Source organism: Delphinapterus leucas, chromosome X, assembly GCF_059928025.1.
Source record: "Delphinapterus leucas isolate spDelLeu-1000000601 "Yukka" chromosome X, BTC_Dleu_Yukka2, whole genome shotgun sequence".
NCBI lineage: Eukaryota > Metazoa > Chordata > Mammalia > Artiodactyla > Monodontidae > Delphinapterus > Delphinapterus leucas.
In genome coordinates, this window is record NC_143150.1 from 71,096,197 (window position 1) to 71,122,933 (window position 26,737).

The 26,737-nt window shown below is 51.7% G+C and overlaps 1 protein-coding gene and 1 pseudogene across 1 annotated transcript; both read left to right on the forward strand.

Moving 5' to 3' along the window:
* The first annotated feature begins 1,852 nt into the window (after window positions 1-1,852).
* Window positions 1,853-4,611, forward strand: LOC149744273 (uncharacterized protein CXorf49 homolog pseudogene; annotated as a pseudogene).
* Window positions 4,612-17,492: 12,881 nt separating this feature from the next.
* Window positions 17,493-22,166, forward strand: LOC149744274 (uncharacterized protein CXorf49 homolog). The gene is made up of 4 exons (XM_089904378.1): window positions 17,493-19,076; window positions 19,826-19,982; window positions 20,512-20,588; window positions 20,855-22,166. The coding sequence occupies exons 1-4, from the start codon at window positions 17,799-17,801 to the stop codon at window positions 20,933-20,935; spliced, it is 1,593 nt and encodes a 530-aa protein (XP_089760504.1). The 5' UTR covers window positions 17,493-17,798; the 3' UTR covers window positions 20,936-22,166.
* The last annotated feature ends 4,571 nt before the right edge of the window (window positions 22,167-26,737 follow it).

Below are 26,737 nucleotides of genomic sequence, written 5' to 3' on the forward strand. Positions count from 1 at the left end.
CACATTTCCAGTAACGACCAGCAAGGTCAGAGTGGCAGTCAAGAGTGCCTGCTTGACCGGCAGAAAGCTGAGAAGATGGCGCAGACAGCATGGCTCCCTAGGGGCAACTACAGCCAGCAAAAGGCAAGAATGCAAGAGAAGGAGGGCCATCATCCCGCTAAAAAGCCACAGTCTCCTGCTCAGTTCCTGGTCCTGAGCCAATTCAGAGACTGGCCCCACTGAAGAGGTGGATGAGTCCTGAGGAGGAAGGATCCAGAAACAAGGCAGTGGGTTATGTCCGTCCCTAAAGAGAATGACTGCCATTTCTCAGGTGACTGTACCCTGAGGCTAGAAAAAGACCCAGACACTTCTACTACTACTGGACACAGGATCTGAGCTGACATTGATCCAGGAGGCCCAAAGTGTCGTGATGGGGCCTCATTAGAATGGGGCTTATGAGGCCCTGACATTAAAAGGAGTTGGGAATGGAGACCGGTTCACAGTGCGCTGAAGGGGTCCCTGGACCAAAATAGCGGTCATTTCTCCAGTCCCCAAGCTGATAATGATAAGTGATGCACTTGGCAGTTGGAGCAATGACTTCCACATTGGGTCACTGCTCTGTGGGGTAAGAGCTATCCCGGTGGGGAAAGCCAAGAGGAACCTCTGACACTGGCTCCCACCCCAGGCCAAGAGAGTAAGTCAAAACCAGTATTGGATCCTGGTGAGCATAGGGGGCTAAAGCAGAGATTAGTGACATCATTGGAGACGTATGGGATGCAGGGGAAGAGGAGGTAGGAGAGCCACAGGGACGAAGAGAGTGGAGAAGGTGAGAAGAAGTTCTGGGAGTCTCTCTCTGGGGGAGGGAGGAAGGGAATGGAAATGGTGAGAGGGAAGACGGAGGCTTCCACTGAATCCACTGGTAATGTTTCCTAGGGTGCTGGTGGATGCAGGAGATTTTGCTATATCCTTCCTTATCCATTTTAACATATTTGAAATAGCACACCATGACTTAAAAAGTTACTGGGAGAAGTGGAAGAGGACGGTATCCACAAACGGGCAGGCACCATCGGGGGCAGGCTCGAGGAGGAGGATTGCAGATTTACAGTGCACCCAGTCTCCCCTGCTCTGAAACTTCTCCAGCATGGCCAGCTTCTCAGGTGCAGACCCAGAAAACTGGGCCTTTGAGTTCCACAGGCAAGAGGGGTTCAGACACCCCAGGACTCTCCAGGAGGTCAGCCAGAGCAGGATGCAGGAGAGAGAGGTGACTGAAGACAGAGGAGTATGAACGGGAAGGAGCAGAAGGAAGGTATGGGAGGAATGGAGCGGTGTCAGAGTAGGAGTGGGGTGGCAGACAAGGGAAATTCTAACACCCATGGGCCGTATAGAAACCAAGGGAGGCACCACTCCCCAGACGTCAGTACTGCTCAGCTCAGGGAAGCTGAGAACTGACAGTTCCAAGAAAAATTGAGAGACACCTGGCTATCCACACCCACCGCCATCACAACTGGTAGGCCTTGGTTGCGCATCCTTCAAAACTTTAAAACATATTTGTACATATACTTAAATGAATCCTCATATATTACATAGGATTGACTGGTGTGTGTGTGTGCCCACGCACGCAAGTGATTTAACTCACAAATGTGAATCCAAAGCCATCGTTCTGCAACTTGCAGTTCGAAGTCAGGCGGATGCTTTCGAAAGCTGTGAGAATGGCCTGATGCGTTCCGTTAGACTGCCACGCTTTATGCTACTGGATGCTAAGCCACGTTGCATTCATCCATTTCCTTACTGACGGGAATTTGGAGTGTTCCCAGTTTTAACCATCACCAACACCCTTGTGCATGTGTTCTTGTACACTACAGGTACCAGCGTGTCTCAGGAAGAAGTACCAGGCAGAGCACTTGCAGGAGCATAGAGGAAATAGATTCTTTTTTTCTTCCTTTTAAAGATCTTGGGCTAAAAGCAAGGACTCTGGAGTCAGATTGATTGGTTTCGATCCTGCCGCTGATCCCCACGAGCCGAATGACCTTGGGCCAGTGGCCGAACCTCTCAGTGCCTGTTTCCTCACCGGGAAGAGGCCAGTAATAGTTGGTACTATAGTAATAGGCGTGTCACGCGGATGCATTATTATTTATGCCCAGCGCTTAGAAGAGTGCCAGGCACAGAGGCCGTGCCGGCGCTAAGTTCCTTTCGATGGATTCTGCCAAATTACCTCCCAAATGGGTCTCTTGCACTACAGTCACAGAGGTTTGCTCCTAAACTCTCCCACCCTCGGAATGGTTAAGATCTTTGAAGGTTGTCAACCTAGTGTGTGAAACCCGATTCGTGGTTTTAGTTCACATCTCCAGGATCAGCGGTGGGGAGCATCTTTCGGGGTGTAACTGGCCACTGCGATTTCCTCTTCTTTGAATTTGCCTCAGAGAGGGGGAAGGGCTGATGGAGCGAGGTCAACCCCAATCTGTCTGCCAACCCCAGTCTATCCGCCAAACCCAGCTGCCGATAACGTTTGCTGAGCCACATTTGATGGAGCAGTTGAGACAGAGACCTTACAGAACGAAAATACGATCCCTTTGCTCTCTGGCCGACCCCTGATCACTGACTGCGGGACTCCTGTGCCCATTCTCCTGTTGGGTCGTAAGGCTTGCGGTGGAAGGGAGGCTGGCAAATGCTTTCGGCGCGTGCTAGGCATCCAGCGCCTCCATCTTGACGTTTCATCCTCACCACCCCTGGAGCCCGGCGCCCTCACTCCCCGACGCCCTCGAATCCCTGTATAGATGGGAAATGGAGGCTCATAGCTGTGACTCTAACCGGAAAGGGGAGGCCGGACAGGAGGAGGCGGGCCCAGAACTTGACAGAGGGAAGCACTCCCACCATCCCCTTCACCAGCCAACTGCCCGGACCGCCCACGGGCTTGCGAGCAAACCAGAGGCCCTCGACCCCATTGGTTACGCCTCGAGGGGGCGGGCGAACAAGGCGCCCGCTGGTTGGCGGGGTCGGACCAATGAGGAGGCCGCGGCACGGGCGTGGGAGGCGCGCTGAAAGTGGCGCGTCCTTTCTTTTGAGGCGAGCTCGTGTGGCGCGTGAGGTGGATGACGCTGCCCTCTAAGCGCCGCCTGCCTAGCCTGCCGAGACCGTGACCGCGACTCGGGCCATCGACCGTCGCCCCGGTTCCGGGGCCGCCCGGGTCGCGACATGAGCTCCCCGGATGAGGTGTCTGTGTGGGGAATGTGTTTCGGCCCAAAGGGCAGGGAGCGGGCCGGCGTCCGCCCAGCCGGCCCTGCAGTCCCACGGGGACCCGACCCAGGCCCCGAGCCTGGGGAACCGCGGAGCGGCGAGGGCGCAGGCGGCTTCCCGGACCCCGAGGGCTTCCAGTCGGAGCGGGAGATGCTGGAAGCGCGAGGGCCGGTGCTGTGGGGCCGCAAAGGCCGACCTGGCTCCCCAGGTGACCACAAGAGGGACCTCCTGGACCTGATCGAGGAGTCTGAGGAGGCCAACCTGCAGCAGCTGACCGACCAGGACACGCTGGGCGTCCGCAGATACCCGTCCCCGGAGAGCTCCACCGCCTTCGAAGTGTCCACCGTGTGGACACTGCACCTTGAGGCGGGTCCCGGCGGTCGAGGAGCGCGCGGCCAGAGCTGTGGGGAGGGGCCGACGGCTCCAGCCGGCCCTCTCCACCTCGGGAGGCCTGAAGCGGGCCGGGCCTTGGGGAACCCTAAGAGAGGCACTAACCGTAAGTTGAACGTGGCTGCGGATCGCCAGCAGCGCTCCGCGGAAGGCCTGGCCTGGCTGCTGTCCGACTCCGAGTCCTCAGATGAATTCAGTGAGACACAGCTGATGACGGTGAGCACTTACCCCAGAGGAGGAGGCCAGGCCAAGCCCAGCAGACCCGAGGATCCTGGGGACACTCCCAGACACTCGAAGTTCCAAGCCAGGGAGAATTTCCTTCACGTGACAGGCTCTTCCCTGTCCTCGGCTCCGCGAGGACTCTCTTCGGTTGTGGAAAGGCAGGGCGTGGGAGAGCAGGGCATCTCTTCCCCTAAGAAAATGCAGAGCGTGCTGTGGGGGAAGGGGGGCAGCAAGCCCAGCTACCCGGGAGCTGCTGCTGCTGCTGCTGCTGCTTCTGTTTCTGCTGCTGCTGCTGCAGATGGCCTGCCGCGGGTCACTCCTAAGAAGAACGGAGCCCAGGAGAAGAAATGCGTCGGGGCAGCATCCAGACTTGCCCTGGGGGGAACCTTCCATTCCCGGGGGCAGCGAATCTCGGCAACTCCCGTGGAACCTGCCACCTTGCCCCCAATCTCTGGTATTCCGCAGCCTGGGAGACCCAAGAGTTACACCTTAGTCCTTTCGGGAACCAAACAGTCCAAGCACACCGGCGCTGGGAAGAAATCCGTGGTCAGGTGGGCAAGGGAGTCTGAGGCGGTGGCGGGAGAAGATAAGGACCCAAATAGAGACCCAGCCCCAAAGGGCCAAGTGAGTAGGCCATGCTCCTCCTCTCTCCCCACTCTTCCCCCCCCACAGCACCCAGGGCACATGTCTTCACCCATGCTGCCTCTGTCCACCCCTCCGGGGTCAGCATTGGGTGCCCCTCGGTCACTGGGTCATTACGATGCCAGATCGGGCTCCTTTTCCTAGGGACAAACATTAAGGTAGCACTTCGGGTGTCCTGGGCCCGGTTCTCCACCCTTGGCCTCTTTCCAGCCTCCTCTGAGAGACTTGGGCTGGGATGGAAGGGAGGGCTGGTAGCTGAATTGGGTCGGGGGATCCCTTAAAAGCTTCCCCGGAAAGCCTCAGTATTTAGACTCACCAGCTTCCCGAATCCTACTTCCTAGCTGTTCCCCAGACCTTCCTTGCAGGGGGCCTGGGCTTTCTCAGTGTCCCACTGTTGTCCCTAGATCAGCTCTGCCTGCTGGCCTGGGGCTGACAGAGGGAGAAAGTGCTAATGAGATCAGCCTTTCAATTCCCTTCCCAATTCCCTGCCTCACCCTGGCCTGAATCACACAACTCTCTCTCTCTCTCTCCGTCTCTCTCTCTCTCTCTCTCTCTTTCTTTCTATCTCTCTCTCTCTCGCTCTCTCTGTCTCTCTCTGTCTCTGTCTCTCTCTCTGTCTCTCTGTCTCTCTCTGTCTCTGTCTCTGTCTCTCTCTCTCTCTCTCACACACACACACACACACACACACACACTTCCTTAGTCCAAATCGGTGAGAAATTTTTGTTTCAGCTGCTAACTCACAGGCCAGGGACATCTTGTCTGCGCATGCATCGTAGAAAAGCCAGCAGTGGCGACGTCAACACCAGAGGCCCCCAAGATCCAGGAAACTCAGAGCCCTTGGCCCTGAACCAGGGACAAGTCATGCCCAGGGGGCCTGCCCCCTCAGGTGAGTGTCGTGGGTTTGATGTGAGCGGAGGGAAGAGGGGTTGAGGACAGGAACCTCTGCCTCTGTCTCTGCTGGGGGCACAGCCTTGCTCCCAGGCAGCTTCTCCCACAGGAGACGGGGTGCTGGCAGGGCTGGCCTTGAGCCACATCATCCTCTGTGTGGGGTTTGTGCGGCCGGGGTGATCGGTGGCAGTGCCCCAAACAGCTGCTCCGGGTGTAGACTTGCAGGGGAACAGCCTTTTCTGTTAAGTCCTGTTCGGCCACATTGCTCTCCCACGTGCTGGCTGTGGCTGCAGCTCTGGGAGGGTCGAATCCAGAGCCACATTGTTTGCGGACCACAATGGCGAAATCGCTGCCCCCGGGGAACAGGGGAAGCAGGCCCACAGACAAGGTTCCAGCTGCTGGGCAGAGCAGGGGCGGCTGGTTGCCAGCAGAGGGTGGTGCTGCCTCACCTCACTTTAGAGCCCGCTTGGCCCTTTCCACCTCACTGGGAGCCTGGGAAGCTGGATTGTGTGTCCTTTCCCTCTCAGGTGACCGGGAGCCACTTGACCATCCCCCAAGACCGGAAACGCAGCAGCAGCCACTGGGAACGCCCTGCTGTCCTTGGGTAATGCTTCCTCTGCATCCTGGAAATGCAGGCCCAAACCGAGGTTGGGATCTGGGTCCAAGTTCAGCTGACATGTGTGGGCGCCCCCCTCCCCTGCCCCCATCACGTACCCCACGGAGGGAGCCCACCTCCTTTCCACTGAGGAGCCCTTGCCAGTCAGGCCACCCGGCTTTTGGGTGGAGGGCCCAGGGGAGAGGAGAAGGTGGAGGAGAGAGGAGGCCAGAGTATAGTAATCATTTCTCTTCCTCCTCTGCCTGCTGGCCTAGTGTCTCGAGCTAGAGAGAGAAGTAGACGAACTTAAGGAGCAACTTGGTATGAGGAACCAGGGCCGGAGAGCGGTGTCATAGTGCAGATCCCAAGTGGGCACCTGGTGTGGGGGTGGGCTGCACGTTCAGTCGGCCTGGCAGGGACCAACATCCCTGTGGGGAGGAGAACCTCTCAGGCCTGGCCCTGGAGCCGGCTGTGCATGTACAACTGGGCATGTGTACAAATAACAAAGTACTGTCTGGACTGCATGCACACTTTGACAACCAGACCAGTCCTAGGGAATGTCCTTCTGATAGGACTTTTAGAGATGCCTCGTTGAGTTTTCCCTTGAACTGCTGCTTGGTGTGGCTTCTAAGGTTCTTGCTGGATTGTTTGTTTGTGTGTGTGACAAGTTCTGAGTGGTTGTGGCACGGCCCACAGCATGAGAGCTGCTGGCACATTTTGTTTCCCTTTAGGAACCGGTTCCACATTCAGTTTGGGTGGTGGGGAGTGATCAGGTCCAGAGCTCTTTGCATCGGGTCTGGAGGGGTTTCAGGTTTCAGGGCTAGGCAGTTCCTCATGTGGATGGGGGACAGGCTTCTATATCCCTGTGTCTGGAGCGCCTGCTAATGCCTGTCCGTGTTGCAGCCGCCATGCACTACCTGGCTGACAAGTTGCAGACCCTTTGAAGTGACTGTTACACACACCGTACCCCTTCCCACAGTCCTGGCTGTTGAGCAGGGCTGGGGGCTGGCCTGGCTTGAGGCTCTTCCCTGACTCTGCTGTTTCACAGGTTGAGCCCAGCGTCTTCCTGCAAGAGGAGCAGCTGGTACCTTTGGGGCCCTGGAGCTGTGGCCAAGCTCGTTCCCTCCTGTTCTGCCTCAGCTAGGGCTTCCTCTCCCCCTTGTTTTGCCCCCGCCCCGGCCCCAGTTTCACAGCAGTTTCCAATTAAAGTACCTCTCATATTCTGTGTTCTGCCTTCTCTCTGGAGGGGTCGGGGTCGGGGTCGTTGTAGGGGCCTGGGGCGGGGCGCTGTTCCACGTCAGAGCCTTTTCCAGAACGGTATCTCTGGCATCCTGTGGTGGGGACTCTGGGCCAGCCTCTGCGCCAGCCTCTGCTACCATCCCTGCAGTGAAGCCAGCGGTCTGGGTCCTGTGTGTGCTCTGCCTGGCCACATTGGCACGTCCTCCCTTTCCCCCGAAGGCCCTCTTCTAGTTCTCTCCAAACCCCCCTCCTCCTTTGGGGTCTGGCGGTTCCCATTCATCTGTGCCACTCACCCTTCCCATCAGCAGGAACTCATGACCCCCTTCCAGAGCTCCAATCTGGAAGCATTCACATCCTCCCTGTCCTAGCCAGCTGACCACCCTCCTCCAGCCGGGTCGTCTGTATACCCTTGAGTGGAAATTGGCCCGTCAGGTTCTATGGCAAGTGTGGTTAGTCGCTCTGTGTTGTTGCATGGTCCCCGTCAAATACTCTTCCACCAGCCCCATGACACAGATTTTCCTGGAAATGATATTTTCGTGTCCCATCTCAATCTCCCAGACTGCCTCTTTAGGACACACGAGATTGAGTCTGAACTCCATGTTCGATTTCCCCCTCACTCGAGGTTGGGGAGCACATCCTTCCCTCAGCCAGGACCCAGGGCTGTACCAGCCTGAGACTCAGAGGGACAGATTTGTGTTTGAGTGAGGCAGGGGTGGTTCTGCCTGACACCCTTCCCGAAAGACCGGAGTTTTACTACACAAAAGGGGGTATGATGGTAGATTGGCCATTCAAGGTTGGTGGCTGTCTGTCCCTGTGTGTGAATAAATGTAATCAGGGGTAATCTCCCTTGAGGGAGAAAGATGTGATTCAGGGAGTAAAGGGAGTAGAGGCTGGTCCAGGTTCTGTAAGGCATTGAATGAGCAAAAGCAAGGGTCGGATCTGTTTTGTTCAAGGGTTGTCGTTAAATTCCCAAAACATAGGAGGGGGATGATGCAGAAGTCACCAAACCCCACCACAGGGTGTCGGGATGCTCGAAATGTTGGATTCGCTGGAGGTGGCTCTCGATCCTACTCTGTGATCCTATGATGTCTGACAACTACTGTGGGTGTGGATGGAATGAGATTGGGAAGGGTGGCTCCTCAGAGTAGCTCATCTTAGAATCAGGGGACCCATATATGAGGCCACCCAACATGAGCTACCCGGGACGGGGGCAGGATGGGCGCAGTGAGGATGGGAAGTAAGGAGTGACTGCACCTGGACAATGGGGAGCACTTGGGTCCACCCTTCCCCCATAGTCTCACCCTGGCTCCCTTCCAGAGTCCATGGCATGAGCTCAGGTGGACAGACCACAGGTGGGATGGGACAGTCACAGACCTCAGGGTCAGAAAAGAACGTTCGTGGGACTTAATCCTTCCCTTCAAATCCCTCCCTGGAGAAGGTGGGCTTGATTGCTGCCCAGGCCTCTGGCTGGATTCCTAGAATGTACCCAGTGCCCCACCCAGCCTGTACCAGGCTTATGTTCTAGCCCCTCTTGCTCCGGCACTGCTCCCCACTGAGCTGAGGCCATTACCAATGAGTGTGTGTGCACTTCGAGGAAACAGAGCTAGCTTAGACCTTGGACCTGCCTCTGACCAGTAGAGACAGTCATTCCAGGTCATGTGTCCCTGCAGACACTCTGGAGAGAGTGAAGCTAACTACAGGCTGGAGACAGCCATCACAGGAACTCGCTTCCCAGTGCACACTATGGATGTCAATAGAATGTTAACATGAATGTTAATAGAATGTTAATAGAAACCTTATTCATAGTCACCCCAAACTGAAAGCAATCAAGATGTTATTCAACAGATGAACGAATAAAACCATACATCCATAAATGAAACATTTTTTAACAATACAAAGGAAGGAATTCTTGATACAGGCAACAACTTGGATGAATCGCAAATGCATTATGCTAAATGAAAGAAGCCAGTCTCAAAATGTTACATGCTGTGTGATTGTGTTTGTATAATATTTGGAAAAGGTAAAACTATAGGGATGGGAAACAGATCACCAGTTATCCGAGGTTTGGGATGGGGGAGATGGTTTGACTACAAAGCAGCAGAATGAGGGAGATTTGGGGGCTGATGGAACTGTTTTGTATCCTCATTGTGGTGATAGTTACACAAACCTGTCCATGTGTTAAAACTCATGGTACTGAAAACAAAAAAGTTAATTTTACGATGTAATAAATCAAAATATATGTAAGTAAAAAAATTAAATGTGTCATACATAAAGGCTTGGGAATCATAATGGCATGCAAAATAGTACCAGCATTCTCAAAAGTGACATTGAAAGTCAGAAAACTTTTCAGCCTGAAATTATGTATCAGCTATCAAATAAGCATGAAATTAAAGGTAATATTAAAGGTAATATTTGTTCATGCAGAGTCTTAAAAGAAATTATCACCCATGGTACCTGGAGAATGAGTCCCATCAAAACACTGTGGTAAACCAAGAACAATGAAGACATTAGTTCTAGGAAGCAGAAGATCCCACTTAGGGGTTTGGTAAAGGAGTGTTCTAGGAGCAACACTCTAGGCAACCAATAAAGATTGAAACTGGGTCCAGGAAAGTGATTTCCAACAACAAAGGAATGGACATAGTTGAAGACTGAGAAAATATTGCCAATAGGCCTATGACAGAAATGTAAGCTCTTGAGGGAAGGAACGTCATCTGTTTTTCTCAGTGATGTAGCACCATGTGTTAGAACAGCACCATGTGTTAGAACAGTACCGTGTAAGCCCTCAATAGAGAATTGTTAAGTGGAAAGGAGAGAAAGAGTGAATGACAAGAGAGGAATTTGAGACAGCAAGTATACACCGACTCTTAAGGAGTTTTTATGTGAAGGTGAGCAGAGAAAAATGGTGTAGCTTGAAGGGAAATTGGAATCAAAAGAAGGTTTTCTTTAATTGGGAGAAACGACAACATACTTGTATGCTGATAGGAATGATCCAAAATAGAGAAAAATATTTATGAATGAGGGAAGTTTGTTTCTGATTGCCTGTATACTCTCAATGAAATGGGAAGCAAGGTCATCAGGTGAGAGCGAAGATGGTCCATGATCAGCAAGTACCCCCTCAACTTCCCCGGATCATCTTGTGATCTTCTTCTTTCTTTTAAAATGTTTTTTATTTATTTTTGGGGGGTGCAATGGGCCTCTGTTGCTGCAAGCGGGCTTTCTCTAGTTGCGGTTAGCAGGGGCTACTCTTCGTTGTGGTGCGCGGGCTTCTCATTGCAGTGGCTTCTCTTGTTGTGGAGCATGGGCTCTAGGCACGCAGGCGTCAGCAGCTGTGGCACGCAGGCTCTAGAGCACAGGCTCCAGTAGCTGTGCCGCACAGGCTTAGTTGCTCCGTGGCATATGGGATCTTCTGGGACCAGGGATTGAACCCGTGTCCTCTACATTGGCAGGCAGATTCTTAACCACTGTGCCACCAGGGAAGTCCCGTGATCTTCTTGTATGGAACTTTTCATAATAAAGTGCTGTGAAAAATTAAAAAGGAGTGCTTTTGTTCATTAAAAGGTACGATAAAAAGAGTGAAGGCAAGCTAAAAACTAGAAGATATTTACGTAACATGAAATCTTCAGAGAATTAAATTATAGAATACATAAAGAACTTCCACAAATAAATATGCAAACAACCCAAGGGGAAAATGGGCAAAAGACACTAAATGAACACCTCATAGACAAGAAAATCCCCAAGGCCAAGCATATGAAAAGCTGCTCAATATGATTACTAATATTATTACTAATCAAGAAATTGCAAATTAAATCTACAATGAGACACCATTTCACTATCACAAGATTGACAACAATTTTGTACTTTGTTAATATCAAATGTTGATGAGGATATGGAACACTTAAACACTGTTGATAGGAGTAGAAATTAGCATGACCGCATTGTAAAAAATCTGGCATGATCTAGTAATGTTGGAAATCTTCTTTCCCTATGAGATGACAAGTTCAGTCCTAAGTATGAGCACTGGAACACAGCTTCCCAGCCATTTTATTCTATGGCTCACACAGAAAATGATGATTGTATGGCATACAGGAGTCAGATGACAAAGTTGTTCAGGGCCAGAACCAAGCGGTCCAGGGGCTGCTGTCTGGCTGTCTCTGGAGATGAAGGCCTCAAAGTCCCAGGCCCAAAAGTTGGAAAGCTCTGCCCTGGAAGGCTCTTGTACGTGGGCACCAGGAAACATGCGCCAGAATGTTTATAGTAGCACTATGAATAATATCTGCCCAAATGGAAACAACCCAAATTACCCATTGACAGTAGAATGGATACATAGGTTGAGATACAGTGGATTCTTGTTATTTGTAGATTCCATACTTGCAAATTCCCCTATTTGCTAAAATTCATTTTTAACCACAAATCAGTACCAGAGTGCTTTCCTCCTCATTCGAGAGAGCTGTGAGAAATTTGAGTTGGTGGAATATGCTCCCAACTGAGGTCAAACAAGGTGACGCTCTGCCTTCTGGTTTCAGTCTCAGACTGCAAGCAAGTGTCCTTTTCATGATTTATTTGGTGCCACATAGTTTGCATTTTTGTGCTTCTTTGTTGGTGATTTCATACTTAAAGATGACCTCCAAGCTTAGTGCTGAAGTATTGTCTAGTGTTCTTGAGTGCAAAATGACTATGACGTGCACTCAAGAAAATATGTGTGTTACATAAACCTTGTTCAGGCATGATTTATAATGCTGTTGGCTGTGAGGTCAATGTTAATGAATCAATAATATTTGTATTAAATAGAGTGCCTTTAGACAGAAACACACATGAAACATGATTACGCAGCGATCAGTCGATGAAAATGTTGTGACCGGCGGATGGTAGGAACTTGAAATTATATTTCCCTTAGGAGCAATGTTTCAGGATTGCCTAATTCAGTGTTCATGGCAACTTTATAGACTGCAAATAACTATCATGATAATGAGAGTCTACTGTATATTCATTTGGTGGAACAGTGTACAGCAATGAAAATGAACAATTGCCTGCCACATGCGACAACAGGGATGAATCTCAGTTACACAGTATCACACGGGAGAAGTCAGAAACATCACAAATGATTCCATTTACATAAAGACCAAAGGATGCAGCAAAACCAACGTTGCTAGGAATATGAACCTATGTAGAAAATAACTAAAGAAAAGGAAGGGAATGATGAAGACAAAGGATAGAGGTTACTTCTGAGGAGGGTGAAGGGAAAGGAATTGGAGCTTCCATGCAAGGAACTTCTAAGGTTATGGTGACGTTTGAAAAAACACTGCTATAAAAGGTTACTGAGGGAATGAATGACTCCCAAATCTGTATCTCTCTCTAGCTTTGACCCCTCACTGGTGTTCCAGAACCAAATTTCTAAGTGCATTCTGGCTAATTCCACCTGCATGTCCTATAAGAAACACAACCTTAATGTATCCAAAATCCCATCATTTCCCTCCCAATCTTTCTTTACTTCCTGTGTCCTTATGCTCCCCACCACAAAGTCACTCAAAACGGAAATGTTAGTCATCTTTGACTTCTGCTTCCTTGTGGTGGCCATAGAAACATGCCCCTCCGATCCACTGCAGGGAACATAGTAGATTGGCAAGTGCCAGCTGCCACTTCTCTGGCACCACCATTGTTTGTGCCAAGATCCCACATCCTCTGGGTAGCTCCCAGCCAGTGACTGAGCATGGCAGGGGCATACTGCTTCAGGACAGGGACTCCTCTAAATGGCAGCTGTAGGTTGGGGACTCCACATGAGCCTGAACAAACCAAACTAAACTGAACGAAAGTTTACTGTTAGAACGAAACTGCATCAGAGATTCTTCTTATCTGACCCTCCTTTCCCCCACGTCTCTCTTACAGACGTCAGACCCGCATCGCACCCTGGAGAAGAAGACTCATTCCTGCTCCTTCTCCTTTATCCTTCACATGCCATTCTCCCATCATGTTCGTTCATGTCCAATCATGCCTTGGTGTCCGTATTTTTGGAGAGCCCAAACTAACAAAAGTGGTACCAGGAGTGGTCTGAGAAGTTAGCTATAAGATGGGGTTTATGGACCAGCTCACTCACTGCCCAAATGACAAAAAGCGTACCATTTTGAGTGTTATGTGGGGCATGGATAATCTCTAGCACAAGGTTACCTCCTGATTCCTTAAGGTTTTATCCATACGTACCTTGAAAAATATCCCAGTGGAGGGTCTTACTTGTGGCCTGTGAGATGATTCAGGCCTTTGAATGGTAGGGAGGGCACTATGTCTATAGGGAGGGCAGAGGCGGCTGTTCATCACTGTTATACTGGCGCCCTGCAAAGACATAATGAGAAACTAAGGGACATTACCAAACAGTTAAGGGCCAAGTGTAAGATTGATGGGGTTTTCTTGGTGGCTTACAAAATGCCCTTGCCTCCTGCAGAGACAGCTGAGTAGTTCACAGATTATGTGATAACAATAAGTGCAGCACTCCAGAGATGTATACATCCTTGACAAACACAGGCCAGTTATGGGAAGGTCAGGGCCCTTTTAGGAAAAACTTCAGACTCTGAAATGTAGGCCGGGTATATTGGCATGGATGTCTCCAAACGTTGGCTTATCAGATCCAAACGTCCTGAGGCCTCAAAGCTTGCAGGGTGGCCCTTCCTTCCCCAGCAAGAGCTAATACATGCCCTGTGCTGGTAGATGCTACAGAGTCTGCTCCCCCACAAAGTGACAGACGCCTCTCCCAGGGGAACCCTCATCTCTTCTCCATAAACTCACTGGGATATGCCGAGCCTGATAAGGGGAAAAAGAAATTATACACCAAGAAATAACAAGCCTGTACTGGCAGGAGCAGGGCAGTATCCCTGGGATTGGATTTTGAGGGTGCTGGATCAAGTGGACAGGAATATAAGAGTGGATACGCAAGTTTTACTGAGCAGAGGCGCTTTCTCATGCCATGGGATTTAACACACGGGCACGGACTCCAGGAGATGGAGGAAATTCACTGCCAGACTGGCCCTTTGAAACTTTGAGAAAGTGATGGCCCATAAGGAGAGAAGTGGAAATGCCTGCCTTGGATTGGCAGATGGCAGAGGAAGGAACAAAAATGTTGAGTGATGCAGACATGCTAGAACGGACAGAAAAGGTGAGGCCAGTCACATGGCCTCATGGTTATGTCCCACTGTACGGCTGAGAGGACACATCCCACTGTAGGACACATGTCCCACTGTAGGGCTGAGAGGACACCAAAGCCATCAGGAGTGTTCTGGTGAGAGGGGCGCCAGCATCACTAGAAGTTTGGTGGTTGCTCCCCTCTGCAGGCCAATGCCAATGATGGAAGGAAAGTGGTCCCGACCTGGGCTCATTACCACCCATGGGAGCCAACGAATTCTGACATAATAGAGGGCAGAGGGCAGCTCTTAACCAAGAGATGCCAGCAGACCACATTTCCAGTAACGACCAGCAAGGTCAGAGGGGCAGTCAAGAGTGCCTGCTTGACCGGCAGAAAGCTGAGAAGATGGCGCAGACAGCATGGCTCCCTAGGGGCAACTACAGCCAGCAAAAGGCAAGAATGCAAGAGAAGGAGGGCCATCATCCCGCTAAAAAGCCACAGTCTCCTGCTCAGTTCCTGGTCCTGAGCCAATTCAGAGACTGGCCCCACTGAAGAGGTGGATGAGTCCTGAGGAGGAAGGATCCAGAAACAAGGCAGTGGGTTATGTCCGTCCCTAAAGAGAATGACTGCCATTTCTCAGGTGACTGTACCCTGAGGCTAGAAAAAGACCCAGACACTTCTACTACTACTGGACACAGGATCTGAGCTGACATTGATCCAGGAGGCCCAAAGTGTCGTGATGGGGCCTCATTAGAATGGGGCTTATGAGGCCCTGACATTAAAAGGAGTTGGGAATGGAGACCGGTTCACAGTGCGCTGAAGGGGTCCCTGGACCAAAATAGCGGTCATTTCTCCAGTCCCCAAGCTGATAATGATAAGTGATGCACTTGGCAGTTGGAGCAATGACTTCCACATTGGGTCACTGCTCTGTGGGGTAAGAGCTATCCCGGTGGGGAAAGCCAAGAGGAACCTCTGACACTGGCTCCCACCCCAGGCCAAGAGAGTAAGTCAAAACCAGTATTGGATCCTGGTGAGCATAGGGGGCTAAAGCAGAGATTAGTGACATCATTGGAGACGTATGGGATGCAGGGGAAGAGGAGGTAGGAGAGCCACAGGGACGAAGAGAGTGGAGAAGGTGAGAAGAAGTTCTGGGAGTCTCTCTCTGGGGGAGGGAGGAAGGGAATGGAAATGGTGAGAGGGAAGACGGAGGCTTCCACTGAATCCACTGGTAATGTTTCCTAGGGTGCTGGTGGATGCAGGAGATTTTGCTATATCCTTCCTTATCCATTTTAACATATTTGAAATAGCACACCATGACTTAAAAAGTTACTGGGAGAAGTGGAAGAGGACGGTATCCACAAACGGGCAGGCACCATCGGGGGCAGGCTCGAGGAGGAGGATTGCAGATTTACAGTGCACCCAGTCTCCCCTGCTCTGAAACTTCTCCAGCATGGCCAGCTTCTCAGGTGCAGACCCAGAAAACTGGGCCTTTGAGTTCCACAGGCAAGAGGGGTTCAGACACCCCAGGACTCTCCAGGAGGTCAGCCAGAGCAGGATGCAGGAGAGAGAGGTGACTGAAGACAGAGGAGTATGAACGGGAAGGAGCAGAAGGAAGGTATGGGAGGAATGGAGCGGTGTCAGAGTAGGAGTGGGGTGGCAGACAAGGGAAATTCTAACACCCATGGGCCGTATAGAAACCAAGGGAGGCACCACTCCCCAGACGTCAGTACTGCTCAGCTCAGGGAAGCTGAGAACTGACAGTTCCAAGAAAAATTGAGAGACACCTGGCTATCCACACCCACCGCCATCACAACTGGTAGGCCTTGGTTGCGCATCCTTCAAAACTTTAAAACATATTTGTACATATACTTAAATGAATCCTCATATATTACATAGGATTGACTGGTGTGTGTGTGTGCCCACGCACGCAAGTGATTTAACTCACAAATGTGAATCCAAAGCCATCGTTCTGCAACTTGCAGTTCGAAGTCAGGCGGATGCTTTCGAAAGCTGTGAGAATGGCCTGATGCGTTCCGTTAGACTGCCACGCTTTATGCTACTGGATGCTAAGCCACGTTGCATTCATCCATTTCCTTACTGACGGGAATTTGGAGTGTTCCCAGTTTTAACCATCACCAACACCCTTGTGCATGTGTTCTTGTACACTACAGGTACCAGCGTGTCTCAGGAAGAAGTACCAGGCAGAGCGCTTGCAGGAGCATAGAGGAAATAGATTCTTTTTTTCTTCCTTTTAAAGATCTTGGGCTAAAAGCAAGGACTCTGGAGTCAGATTGATTGGTTTCGATCCTGCCGCTGATCCCCACGAGCCGAATGACCTTGGGCCAGTGGCCGAACCTCTCAGTGCCTGTTTCCTCACCGGGAAGAGGCCAGTAATAGTTGGTACTATAGTAATAGGCGTGTCACGCGGATGCATTATTATTTATGCCCAGCGCTTAGAAGAGTGCCAGGCACAGAGGCCGTGCCGGCGCTAAGTTCCTTTCGATGGATTCTGCCAAATTACCTCCCAAATGGGTCTCTTGCACTACAGTCACAGAGGTTTGCTCCTAAACTCTCCCACCCTCGGAATGGTTAAGATCTTTGAAGGTTGTCAACCTAGTGTGTGAAACCCGATTCGTGGTTTTAGTTCACATCTCCAGGATCAGCGGTGGGGAGCATCTTTCGGGGTGTAACTGGCCACTGCGATTTCCTCTTCTTTGAATTTGCCTCAGAGAGGGGGAAGGGCTGATGGAGCGAGGTCAACCCCAATCTGTCTGCCAACCCCAGTCTATCCGCCAAACCCAGCTGCCGATAACGTTTGCTGAGCCACATTTGATGGAGCAGTTGAGACAGAGACCTTACAGAACGAAAATACGATCCCTTTGCTCTCTGGCCGACCCCTGATCACTGACTGCGGGACTCCTGTGCCCATTCTCCTGTTGGGTCGTAAGGCTTGCGGTGGAAGGGAGGCTGGCAAATGCTTTCGGCGCGTGCTAGGCATCCAGCGCCTCCATCTTGACGTTTCATCCTCACCACCCCTGGAGCCCGGCGCCCTCACTCCCCGACGCCCTCGAATCCCTGTATAGATGGGAAATGGAGGCTCATAGCTGTGACTCTAACCGGAAAGGGGAGGCCGGACAGGAGGAGGCGGGTCCAGAACTTGACAGAGGGAAGCACTCCCACCATCCCCTTCACCAGCCAACTGCCCGGACCGCCCACGGGCTTGCGAGCAAACCAGAGGCCCTCGACCCCATTGGTTACGCCTCGAGGGGGCGGGCGAACAAGGCGCCCGCTGGTTGGCGGGGTCGGACCAATGAGGAGGCCGCGGCACGGGCGTGGGAGGCGCGCTGAAAGTGGCGCGTCCTTTCTTTTGAGGCGAGCTCGTGTGGCGCGTGAGGTGGATGACGCTGCCCTCTAAGCGCCGCCTGCCTAGCCTGCCGAGACCGTGACCGCGACTCGGGCCATCGACCGTCGCCCCGGTTCCGGGGCCGCCCGGGTCGCGACATGAGCTCCCCGGATGAGGTGTCTGTGTGGGGAATGTGTTTCGGCCCAAAGGGCAGGGAGCGGGCCGGCGTCCGCCCAGCCGGCCCTGCAGTCCCACGGGGACCCGACCCAGGCCCCGAGCCTGGGGAACCGCGGAGCGGCGAGGGCGCAGGCGGCTTCCCGGACCCCGAGGGCTTCCAGTCGGAGCGGGAGATGCTGGAAGCGCGAGGGCCGGTGCTGTGGGGCCGCAAAGGCCGACCTGGCTCCCCAGGTGACCACAAGAGGGACCTCCTGGACCTGATCGAGGAGTCTGAGGAGGCCAACCTGCAGCAGCTGACCGACCAGGACACGCTGGGCGTCCGCAGATACCCGTCCCCGGAGAGCTCCACCGCCTTCGAAGTGTCCACCGTGTGGACACTGCACCTTGAGGCGGGTCCCGGCGGTCGAGGAGCGCGCGGCCAGAGCTGTGGGGAGGGGCCGACGGCTCCAGCCGGCCCTCTCCACCTCGGGAGGCCTGAAGCGGGCCGGGCCTTGGGGAACCCTAAGAGAGGCACTAACCGTAAGTTGAACGTGGCTGCGGATCGCCAGCAGCGCTCCGCGGAAGGCCTGGCCTGGCTGCTGTCCGACTCCGAGTCCTCAGATGAATTCAGTGAGACACAGCTGATGACGGTGAGCACTTACCCCAGAGGAGGAGGCCAGGCCAAGCCCAGCAGACCCGAGGATCCTGGGGACACTCCCAGACACTCGAAGTTCCAAGCCAGGGAGAATTTCCTTCACGTGACAGGCTCTTCCCTGTCCTCGGCTCCGCGAGGACTCTCTTCGGTTGTGGAAAGGCAGGGCGTGGGAGAGCAGGGCATCTCTTCCCCTAAGAAAATGCAGAGCGTGCTGTGGGGGAAGGGGGGCAGCAAGCCCAGCTACCCGGGAGCTGCTGCTGCTGCTGCTGCTGGTGCTTCTGTTTCTGCTGCTGCTGCAGATGGCCTGCCGCGGGTCACTCCTAAGAAGAACGGAGCCCAGGAGAAGAAATGCGTCGGGGCAGCATCCAGACTTGCCCTGGGGGGAACCTTCCACTCCCGGGGGCAGCGAATCTCGGCAACTCCCGTGGAACCTGCCACCTTGCCCCCAATCTCTGGTATTCCGCAGCCTGGGAGACCCAAGAGTTACACCTTAGTCCTTTCGGGAACCAAACAGTCCAAGCACACCGGCGCTGGGAAGAAATCCGTGGTCAGGTGGGCAAGGGAGTCTGAGGCGGTGGCGGGAGAAGATAAGGACCCAAATAGAGACCCAGCCCCAAAGGGCCAAGTGAGTAGGCCATGCTCCTCCTCTCTCCCCACTCTTCCCCCCCCACAGCACCCAGGGCACACATCTTCACCCATGCTGCCTCTGTCCACCCCTCAGGGGTCAGCATTGGGTGCCCCTCGGTCACTGGGTCATTACGATGCCAGATCGGGCTCCTTTTCCTAGGGACAAACATTAAGGTAGCACGTCGGGTGTCCTGGGCCCGGTTCTCCACCCTTGGCCTCTTTCCAGCCTCCTCTGAGAGACTTGGGCTGGGATGGAAGGGAGGGCTGGTAGCTGAATTGGGTCGGGGGATCCCTTAAAAGCTTCCCCGGAAAGCCTCAGTATTTAGACTCACCAGCTTCCCGAATCCTACTTCCTAGCTGTTCCCCAGACCTTCCTTGCACGGGGCCTGGGCTTTCTCAGTGTCCCACTGTTGTCCCTAGATCAGCTCTGCCTGCTGGCCTGGGGCTGACAGAGGGAGAAAGTGCTAATGAGATCAGCCTTTCAATTCCCTTCCCAATTCCCTGCCTCACCCTGGCCTGAATCACACAACTCTCTCTCTCTCTCTCCGTCTCTCTCTCTCTCTCTCTCTCTTTCTTTCTATCTCTCTCTTTCTCGCTCTCTCTGTCTCTCTCTGTCTCTGTCTCTCTCTCTGTCTCTCTGTCTCTCTCTGTCTCTGTCTCTGTCTCTCTCTCTCTCTCTCTCTCACACACACACACACCCACACACACACTTCCTTAGTCCAAATCGGTGAGAAATTTTTGTTTCAGCTGCTAACTCACAGGCCAGGGACATCTTGTCTGCACATGCATCGTAGAAAAGCCAGCAGTGGCGACGTCAACACCAGAGGCCCCCAAGATCCAGGAAACTCAGAGCCCTTGGCCCTGAACCAGGGACAAGTCATGCCCAGGGGGCCTGCCCCCTCAGGTGAGTGTCGTGGGTTTGATGTGAGCGGAGGGAAGAGGGGTTGAGGACAGGAACCTCTGCCTCTGTCTCTGCTGGGGGCACAGCCTTGCTCCCAGGCAGCTTCTCCCACAGGAGACGGGGTGCTGGCAGGGCTGGCCTTGAGCCACATCATCCTCTGTGTGGGGTTTGTGCGGCCGGGGTGATCGGTGGCAGTGCCCCAAACAGCTGCTCCGGGTGTAGACTTGCAGGGGAACAGCCTTTTCTGTTAAGTCCTGTTCGGCCACATTGCTCTCCCACGTGCTGGCTGTGGCTGCAGCTCTGGGAGGGTCGAATCCAGAGCCACATTGTTTGCAGACCACAATGGCGAAATCGCTGCCCCCGGGGAACAGGGGAAGCAGGCCCACAGACAAGGTTCCAGCTGCTGGGCAGAGCAGGGGCGGCTGGTTGCCAGCAGAGGGTGGTGTTGCCTCACCTCACTTTAGAGCCCGCTTGGCCCTTTCCACCTCACTGGGAGCCTGGGAAGCTGGATTGTGTGTCCTTTCCCTCTCAGGTGACCGGGAGCCACTTGACCATCCCCCAAGACCGGAAACGCAGCAGCAGCCACTGGGAACGCCCTGCTGTCCTTGGGTAATGCTTCCTCTGCATCCTGGAAATGCAGGCCCAAACCGAGGTTGGGATCTGGGTCCAAGTTCAGCTGACATGTGTGGGCGCCCCCCTCCCCTGCCCCCATCACGTACCCCACGGAGGGAGCCCACCTCCTTTCCACTGAGGAGCCCTTGCCAGTCAGGCCACCCGGCTTTTGGGTGGAGGGCCCAGGGGAGAGGAGAAGGTGGAGGAGAGAGGAGGCCAGAGTATAGTAATCATTTCTCTTCCTCCTCTGCCTGCTGGCCTAGTGTCTCGAGCTAGAGAGAGAAGTAGACGAACTTAAGGAGCAACTTGGTATGAGGAACCAGGGCCGGAGAGCGGTGTCATAGTGCAGATCCCAGGTGGGCACCTGGTGTGGGGGTGGGCTGCACGTTCAGTCGGCCTGGCAGGGACCAACATCCCTGTGGGGAGGAGAACCTCTCAGGCCTGGCCCTGGAGCCGGCTGTGCATGTACAACTGGGCATGTGTACAAATAACAAAGTACTGTCTGGACTGCATGCACACTTTGACAACCAGACCAGTCCTAGGGAATGTCCTTCTGATAGGACTTTTAGAGATGCCTCGTTGAGTTTTCCCTTGAACTGCTGCTTGGTGTGGCTTCTAAGGTTCTTGCTGGATTGTTTGTTTGTGTGTGTGACAAGTTCTGAGTGGTTGTGGCACGGCCCACAGCATGAGAGCTGCTGGCACATTTTGTTTCCCTTTAGGAACCGGTTCCACATTCAGTTTGGGTGGTGGGGAGTGATCAGGTCCAGAGCTCTTTGCATCGGGTCTGGAGGGGTTTCAGGTTTCAGGGCTAGGCAGTTCCTCATGTGGATGGGGGACAGGCTTCTATATCCCTGTGTCTGGAGCGCCTGCTAATGCCTGTCCGTGTTGCAGCCGCCATGCACTACCTGGCTGACAAGTTGCAGACCCTTTGAAGTGACTGTTACACACACCGTACCCCTTCCCACAGTCCTGGCTGTTGAGCAGGGCTGGGGGCTGGCCTGGCTTGAGGCTCTTCCCTGACTCTGCTGTTTCACAGGTTGAGCCCAGCGTCTTCCTGCAAGAGGAGCAGCTGGTACCTTTGGGGCCCTGGAGCTGTGGCCAAGCTCGTTCCCTCCTGTTCTGCCTCAGCTAGGGCTTCCTCTCCCCCTTGTTTTGCCCCCGCCCCGGCCCCAGTTTCACAGCAGTTTCCAATTAAAGTACCTCTCATATTCTGTGTTCTGCCTTCTCTCTGGAGGGGTCGGGGTCGGGGTCGTTGTAGGGGCCTGGGGCGGGGCGCTGTTCCACGTCAGAGCCTTTTCCAGAACGGTATCTCTGGCATCCTGTGGTGGGGACTCTGGGCCAGCCTCTGCTACCATCCCTGCAGTGAAGCCAGCGGTCTGGGTCCTGTGTGTGCTCTGCCTGGCCACATTGGCACGTCCTCCCTTTCCCCCGAAGGCCCTCTTCTAGTTCTCTCCAAACCCCCCTCCTCCTTTGGGGTCTGGCGGTTCCCATTCATCTGTGCCACTCACCCTTCCCATCAGCAGGAACTCATGACCCCCTTCCAGAGCTCCAATCTGGAAGCATTCACATCCTCCCTGTCCTAGCCAGCTGACCACCCTCCTCCAGCCGGGTCGTCTGTATACCCTTGAGTGGAAATTGGCCCGTCAGGTTCTATGGCAAGTGTGGTTAGTCGCTCTGTGTTGTTGCATGGTCCCCGTCAAATACTCTTCCACCAGCCCCATGACACGATTTTCCTGGAAATGATATTTTCGTGTCCCATCTCAATCTCCCAGACTGCCTCTTTAGGACACACGAGATTGAGTCTGAACTCCATGTTCGATTTCCCCCTCACTCGAGGTTGGGGAGCACATCCTTCCCTCAGCCAGGACCCAGGGCTGTACCAGCCTGAGACTCAGAGGGACAGATTTGTGTTTGAGTGAGGCAGGGGTGGTTCTGCCTGACACCCTTCCCGAAAGACCGGAGTTTTACTACACAAAAGGGGGTATGATGGTAGATTGGCCATTCAAGGTTGGTGGCTGTCTGTCCCTGTGTGTGAATAAATGTAATCAGGGGTAATCTCCCTTGAGGGAGAAAGATGTGATTCAGGGAGTAAAGGGAGTAGAGGCTGGTCCAGGTTCTGTAAGGCATTGAATGAGCAAAAGCAAGGGTCGGATCTGTTTTGTTCAAGGGTTGTCGTTAAATTCCCAAAACATAGGAGGGGGATGATGCAGAAGTCACCAAACCCCACCACAGGGTGTCGGGATGCTCGAAATGTTGGATTCGCTGGAGGTGGCTCTCGATCCTACTCTGTGATCCTATGATGTCTGACAACTACTGTGGGTGTGGATGGAATGAGATTGGGAAGGGTGGCTCCTCAGAGTAGCTCATCTTAGAATCAGGGGACCCATATATGAGGCCACCCAACATGAGCTACCCGGGACGGGGGCAGGATGGGCGCAGTGAGGATGGGAAGTAAGGAGTGACTGCACCTGGACAATGGGGAGCACTTGGGTCCACCCTTCCCCCATAGTCTCACCCTGGCTCCCTTCCAGAGTCCATGGCATGAGCTCAGGTGGACAGACCACAGGTGGGATGGGACAGTCACAGACCTCAGGGTCAGAAAAGAACGTTCGTGGGACTTAATCCTTCCCTTCAAATCCCTCCCTGGAGAAGGTGGGCTTGATTGCTGCCCAGGCCTCTGGCTGGATTCCTAGAATGTACCCAGTGCCCCACCCAGCCTGTACCAGGCTTATGTTCTAGCCCCTCTTGCTCCGGCACTGCTCCCCACTGAGCTGAGGCCATTACCAATGAGTGTGTGTGCACTTCGAGGAAACAGAGCTAGCTTAGACCTTGGACCTGCCTCTGACCAGTAGAGACAGTCATTCCAGGTCATGTGTCCCTGCAGACACTCTGGAGAGAGTGAAGCTAACTACAGGCTGGAGACAGCCATCACAGGAACTCGCTTCCCAGTGCACACTATGGATGTCAATAGAATGTTAACATGAATGTTAATAGAATGTTAATAGAAACCTTATTCATAGTCACCCCAAACTGAAAGCAATCAAGATGTTATTCAACAGATGAACGAATAAAACCATACATCCATAAATGAAACATTTTTTAACAATACAAAGGAAGGAATTCTTGATACAGGCAACAACTTGGATGAATCGCAAATGCATTATGCTAAATGAAAGAAGCCAGTCTCAAAATGTTACATGCTGTGTGATTGTGTTTGTATAATATTTGGAAAAGGTAAAACTATAGGGATGGGAAACAGATCACCAGTTATCCGAGGTTTGGGATGGGGGAGATGGTTTGACTACAAAGCAGCAGAATGAGGGAGATTTGGGGGCTGATGGAACTGTTTTGTATCCTCATTGTGGTGATAGTTACACAAACCTGTCCATGTGTTAAAACTCATGGTACTGAAAACAAAAAAGTTAATTTTACGATGTAATAAATCAAAATATATGTAAGTAAAAAAATTAAATGTGTCATACATAAAGGCTTGGGAATCATAATGGCATGCAAAATAGTACCAGCATTCTCAAAAGTGACATTGAAAGTCAGAAAACTTTTCAGCCTGAAATTATGTATCAGCTATCAAATAAGCATGAAATTAAAGGTAATATTAAAGGTAATATTTGTTCATGCAGAGTCTTAAAAGAAATTATCACCCATGGTACCTGGAGAATGAGTCCCATCAAAACACTGTGGTAAACCAAGAACAATGAAGACATTAGTTCTAGGAAGCAGAAGATCCCACTTAGGGGTTTGGTAAAGGAGTGTTCTAGGAGCAACACTCTAGGCAACCAATAAAGATTGAAACTGGGTCCAGGAAAGTGATTTCCAACAACAAAGGAATGGACATAGTTGAAGACTGAGAAAATATTGCCAATAGGCCTATGACAGAAATGTAAGCTCTTGAGGGAAGGAACGTCATCTGTTTTTCTCAGTGATGTAGCACCATGTGTTAGAACAGCACCATGTGTTAGAACAGTACCGTGTAAGCCCTCAATAGAGAATTGTTAAGTGGAAAGGAGAGAAAGAGTGAATGACAAGAGAGGAATTTGAGACAGCAAGTATACACCGACTCTTAAGGAGTTTTTATGTGAAGGTGAGCAGAGAAAAATGGTGTAGCTTGAAGGGAAATTGGAATCAAAAGAAGGTTTTCTTTAATTGGGAGAAACGACAACATACTTGTATGCTGATAGGAATGATCCAAAATAGAGAAAAATATTTATGAATGAGGGAAGTTTGTTTCTGATTGCCTGTATACTCCCAATGAAATGGGAAGCAAGGTCATCAGGTGAGAGCGAAGATGGTCCATGATCAGCAAGTACCCCCTCAACTTCCCCGGATGATCTTGTGATCTCCTTTCTTTTAAATTTTTATTTATTTATTTATTTTTTTGGCTGCGCTGGGACTCTGTTGCTGCACGCGGGCTTTCTCTACTTGCGGTTAGCAGGGGCTACTCTTCATTGTGGTGCGCGGGCTTCTCATTGCAGTGGCTTCTCTTGTTTTGGAGCATGGGCTCTAGGCACGCAGGCGTCAGCAGTTGTGGGACGCAGGCTCTAGAGCACAGGCTCCAGTAGCTGTGCCGCACAGGCTTAGTGGCTCCGTGGCATATGGGATCTTCTGGGACCGGGGATCGAACCCGTGTCCTCTACATTGGCAGGCAGATTCTTAACCACTGTGCCACCAGGGAAGTCCCGTGATCTTGTATGGAATTTTTCATAATAAAGTGCTGTGAAAAATTAAAAAGAAGTGCTTTTCTTCATTAAAAGGTATGATAAAAAGAGTGAAGGCAAGCTAAAAACTAGAAGATATTTACGTAACATGAAATCATCAGAGGATTAAAGTATAGAATACATAAAGAACTTCCACAAATAAATATGCAAACAACCCAAGGGGAAAATGGGCAAAAGACACTAAATGAACACCTCATAGACAAGACAATCCCCACGGCCAAGCATATGGAAAGCTGCTCAATATGATTACTAATATTATTACTAATCAAGAAATTGCAAATTAAATCTACAATGAGACACCATTTCACTATCACAAGATTGACAACAATTTTGTACTTTGTTAATATCAAATGTTGATGAGGATGTGGAACAGTTAAACACTGTTGATAGGAGTAGAAATTAGCATGACCGCATTGTAAAAACTCTGGCATGATCTAGTAATGTTGGAAATCTTGTTTCCCTATGAGATGACAATTTTAGTCCTAAGTATGAGCACTGGAACACAGCTTCCCAGCCATTTTATTCTATGGCTCACACAGAAAATGATGATTGTATGGCATACAGGAGTCAGATGACAAAGTTGTTCAGGGCCAGAACCAAGCGGTCCAGGGGCTGCTGTCTGGCTGTCTCTGGAGATGAAGGCCTCAAAGTCCCAGGTCCAAAAGTTGGAAAGCTCTGCCCTGGAAGGCTCTTGTACGTGGGCACCAGGAAACATGCGCCACAATGTTTATAGTAGCACTATGAATAATATCTGCCCAAATGGAAACAACCCAAATTACCCATTGACAGTAGAATGGATACATAGGTTGAGATACAGTGGATTCTTGTTATTTGTAGATTCCATACTTGCAAATTCCCCTATTTGCTAAAATTCATTGTTAACCACAAATCAGTACCAGAGTGCTTTCCTCCTCATTCGAGAGAGCTGTGAAAAATTTGAGTTGGTGGAATATGTTCCCAACTGAGGTCCAACAAGGTGACGCTCTGCCTTCTGGTTTCAGTCTCAGACTGCAAACAAGTGTCCTTTTCATGATTTATTTGGTGCCACATAGTCTGCATTTTTGTGCTTCTTTGTTGGTGATTTCATACTTGAAAATGGCCTCCAAGCTTAGTGCTGAAGTATTGTCTAGTGTTCTTGAGTGCAAAATGACTATGACGTGCACTCAAGAAAATATGTGTGTTACATAAACCTTGTTCAGGCATGATTTATAATGCTGTTGGCTGTGAGGTCAATGTTAATGAATCAATAATATTTGTAATAAATAGAGTGCCTTTAGACAGAAACACACATGAAACATGATTACGCAGCGATCAGTCGATGAAAATGTTGTGACCAGAGGATGGTAGGAACTTGAAATTATATTTCCCTTAGGAGCAATGTTTCAGGATTGCCTAATTCAGTGTTCATGGCAA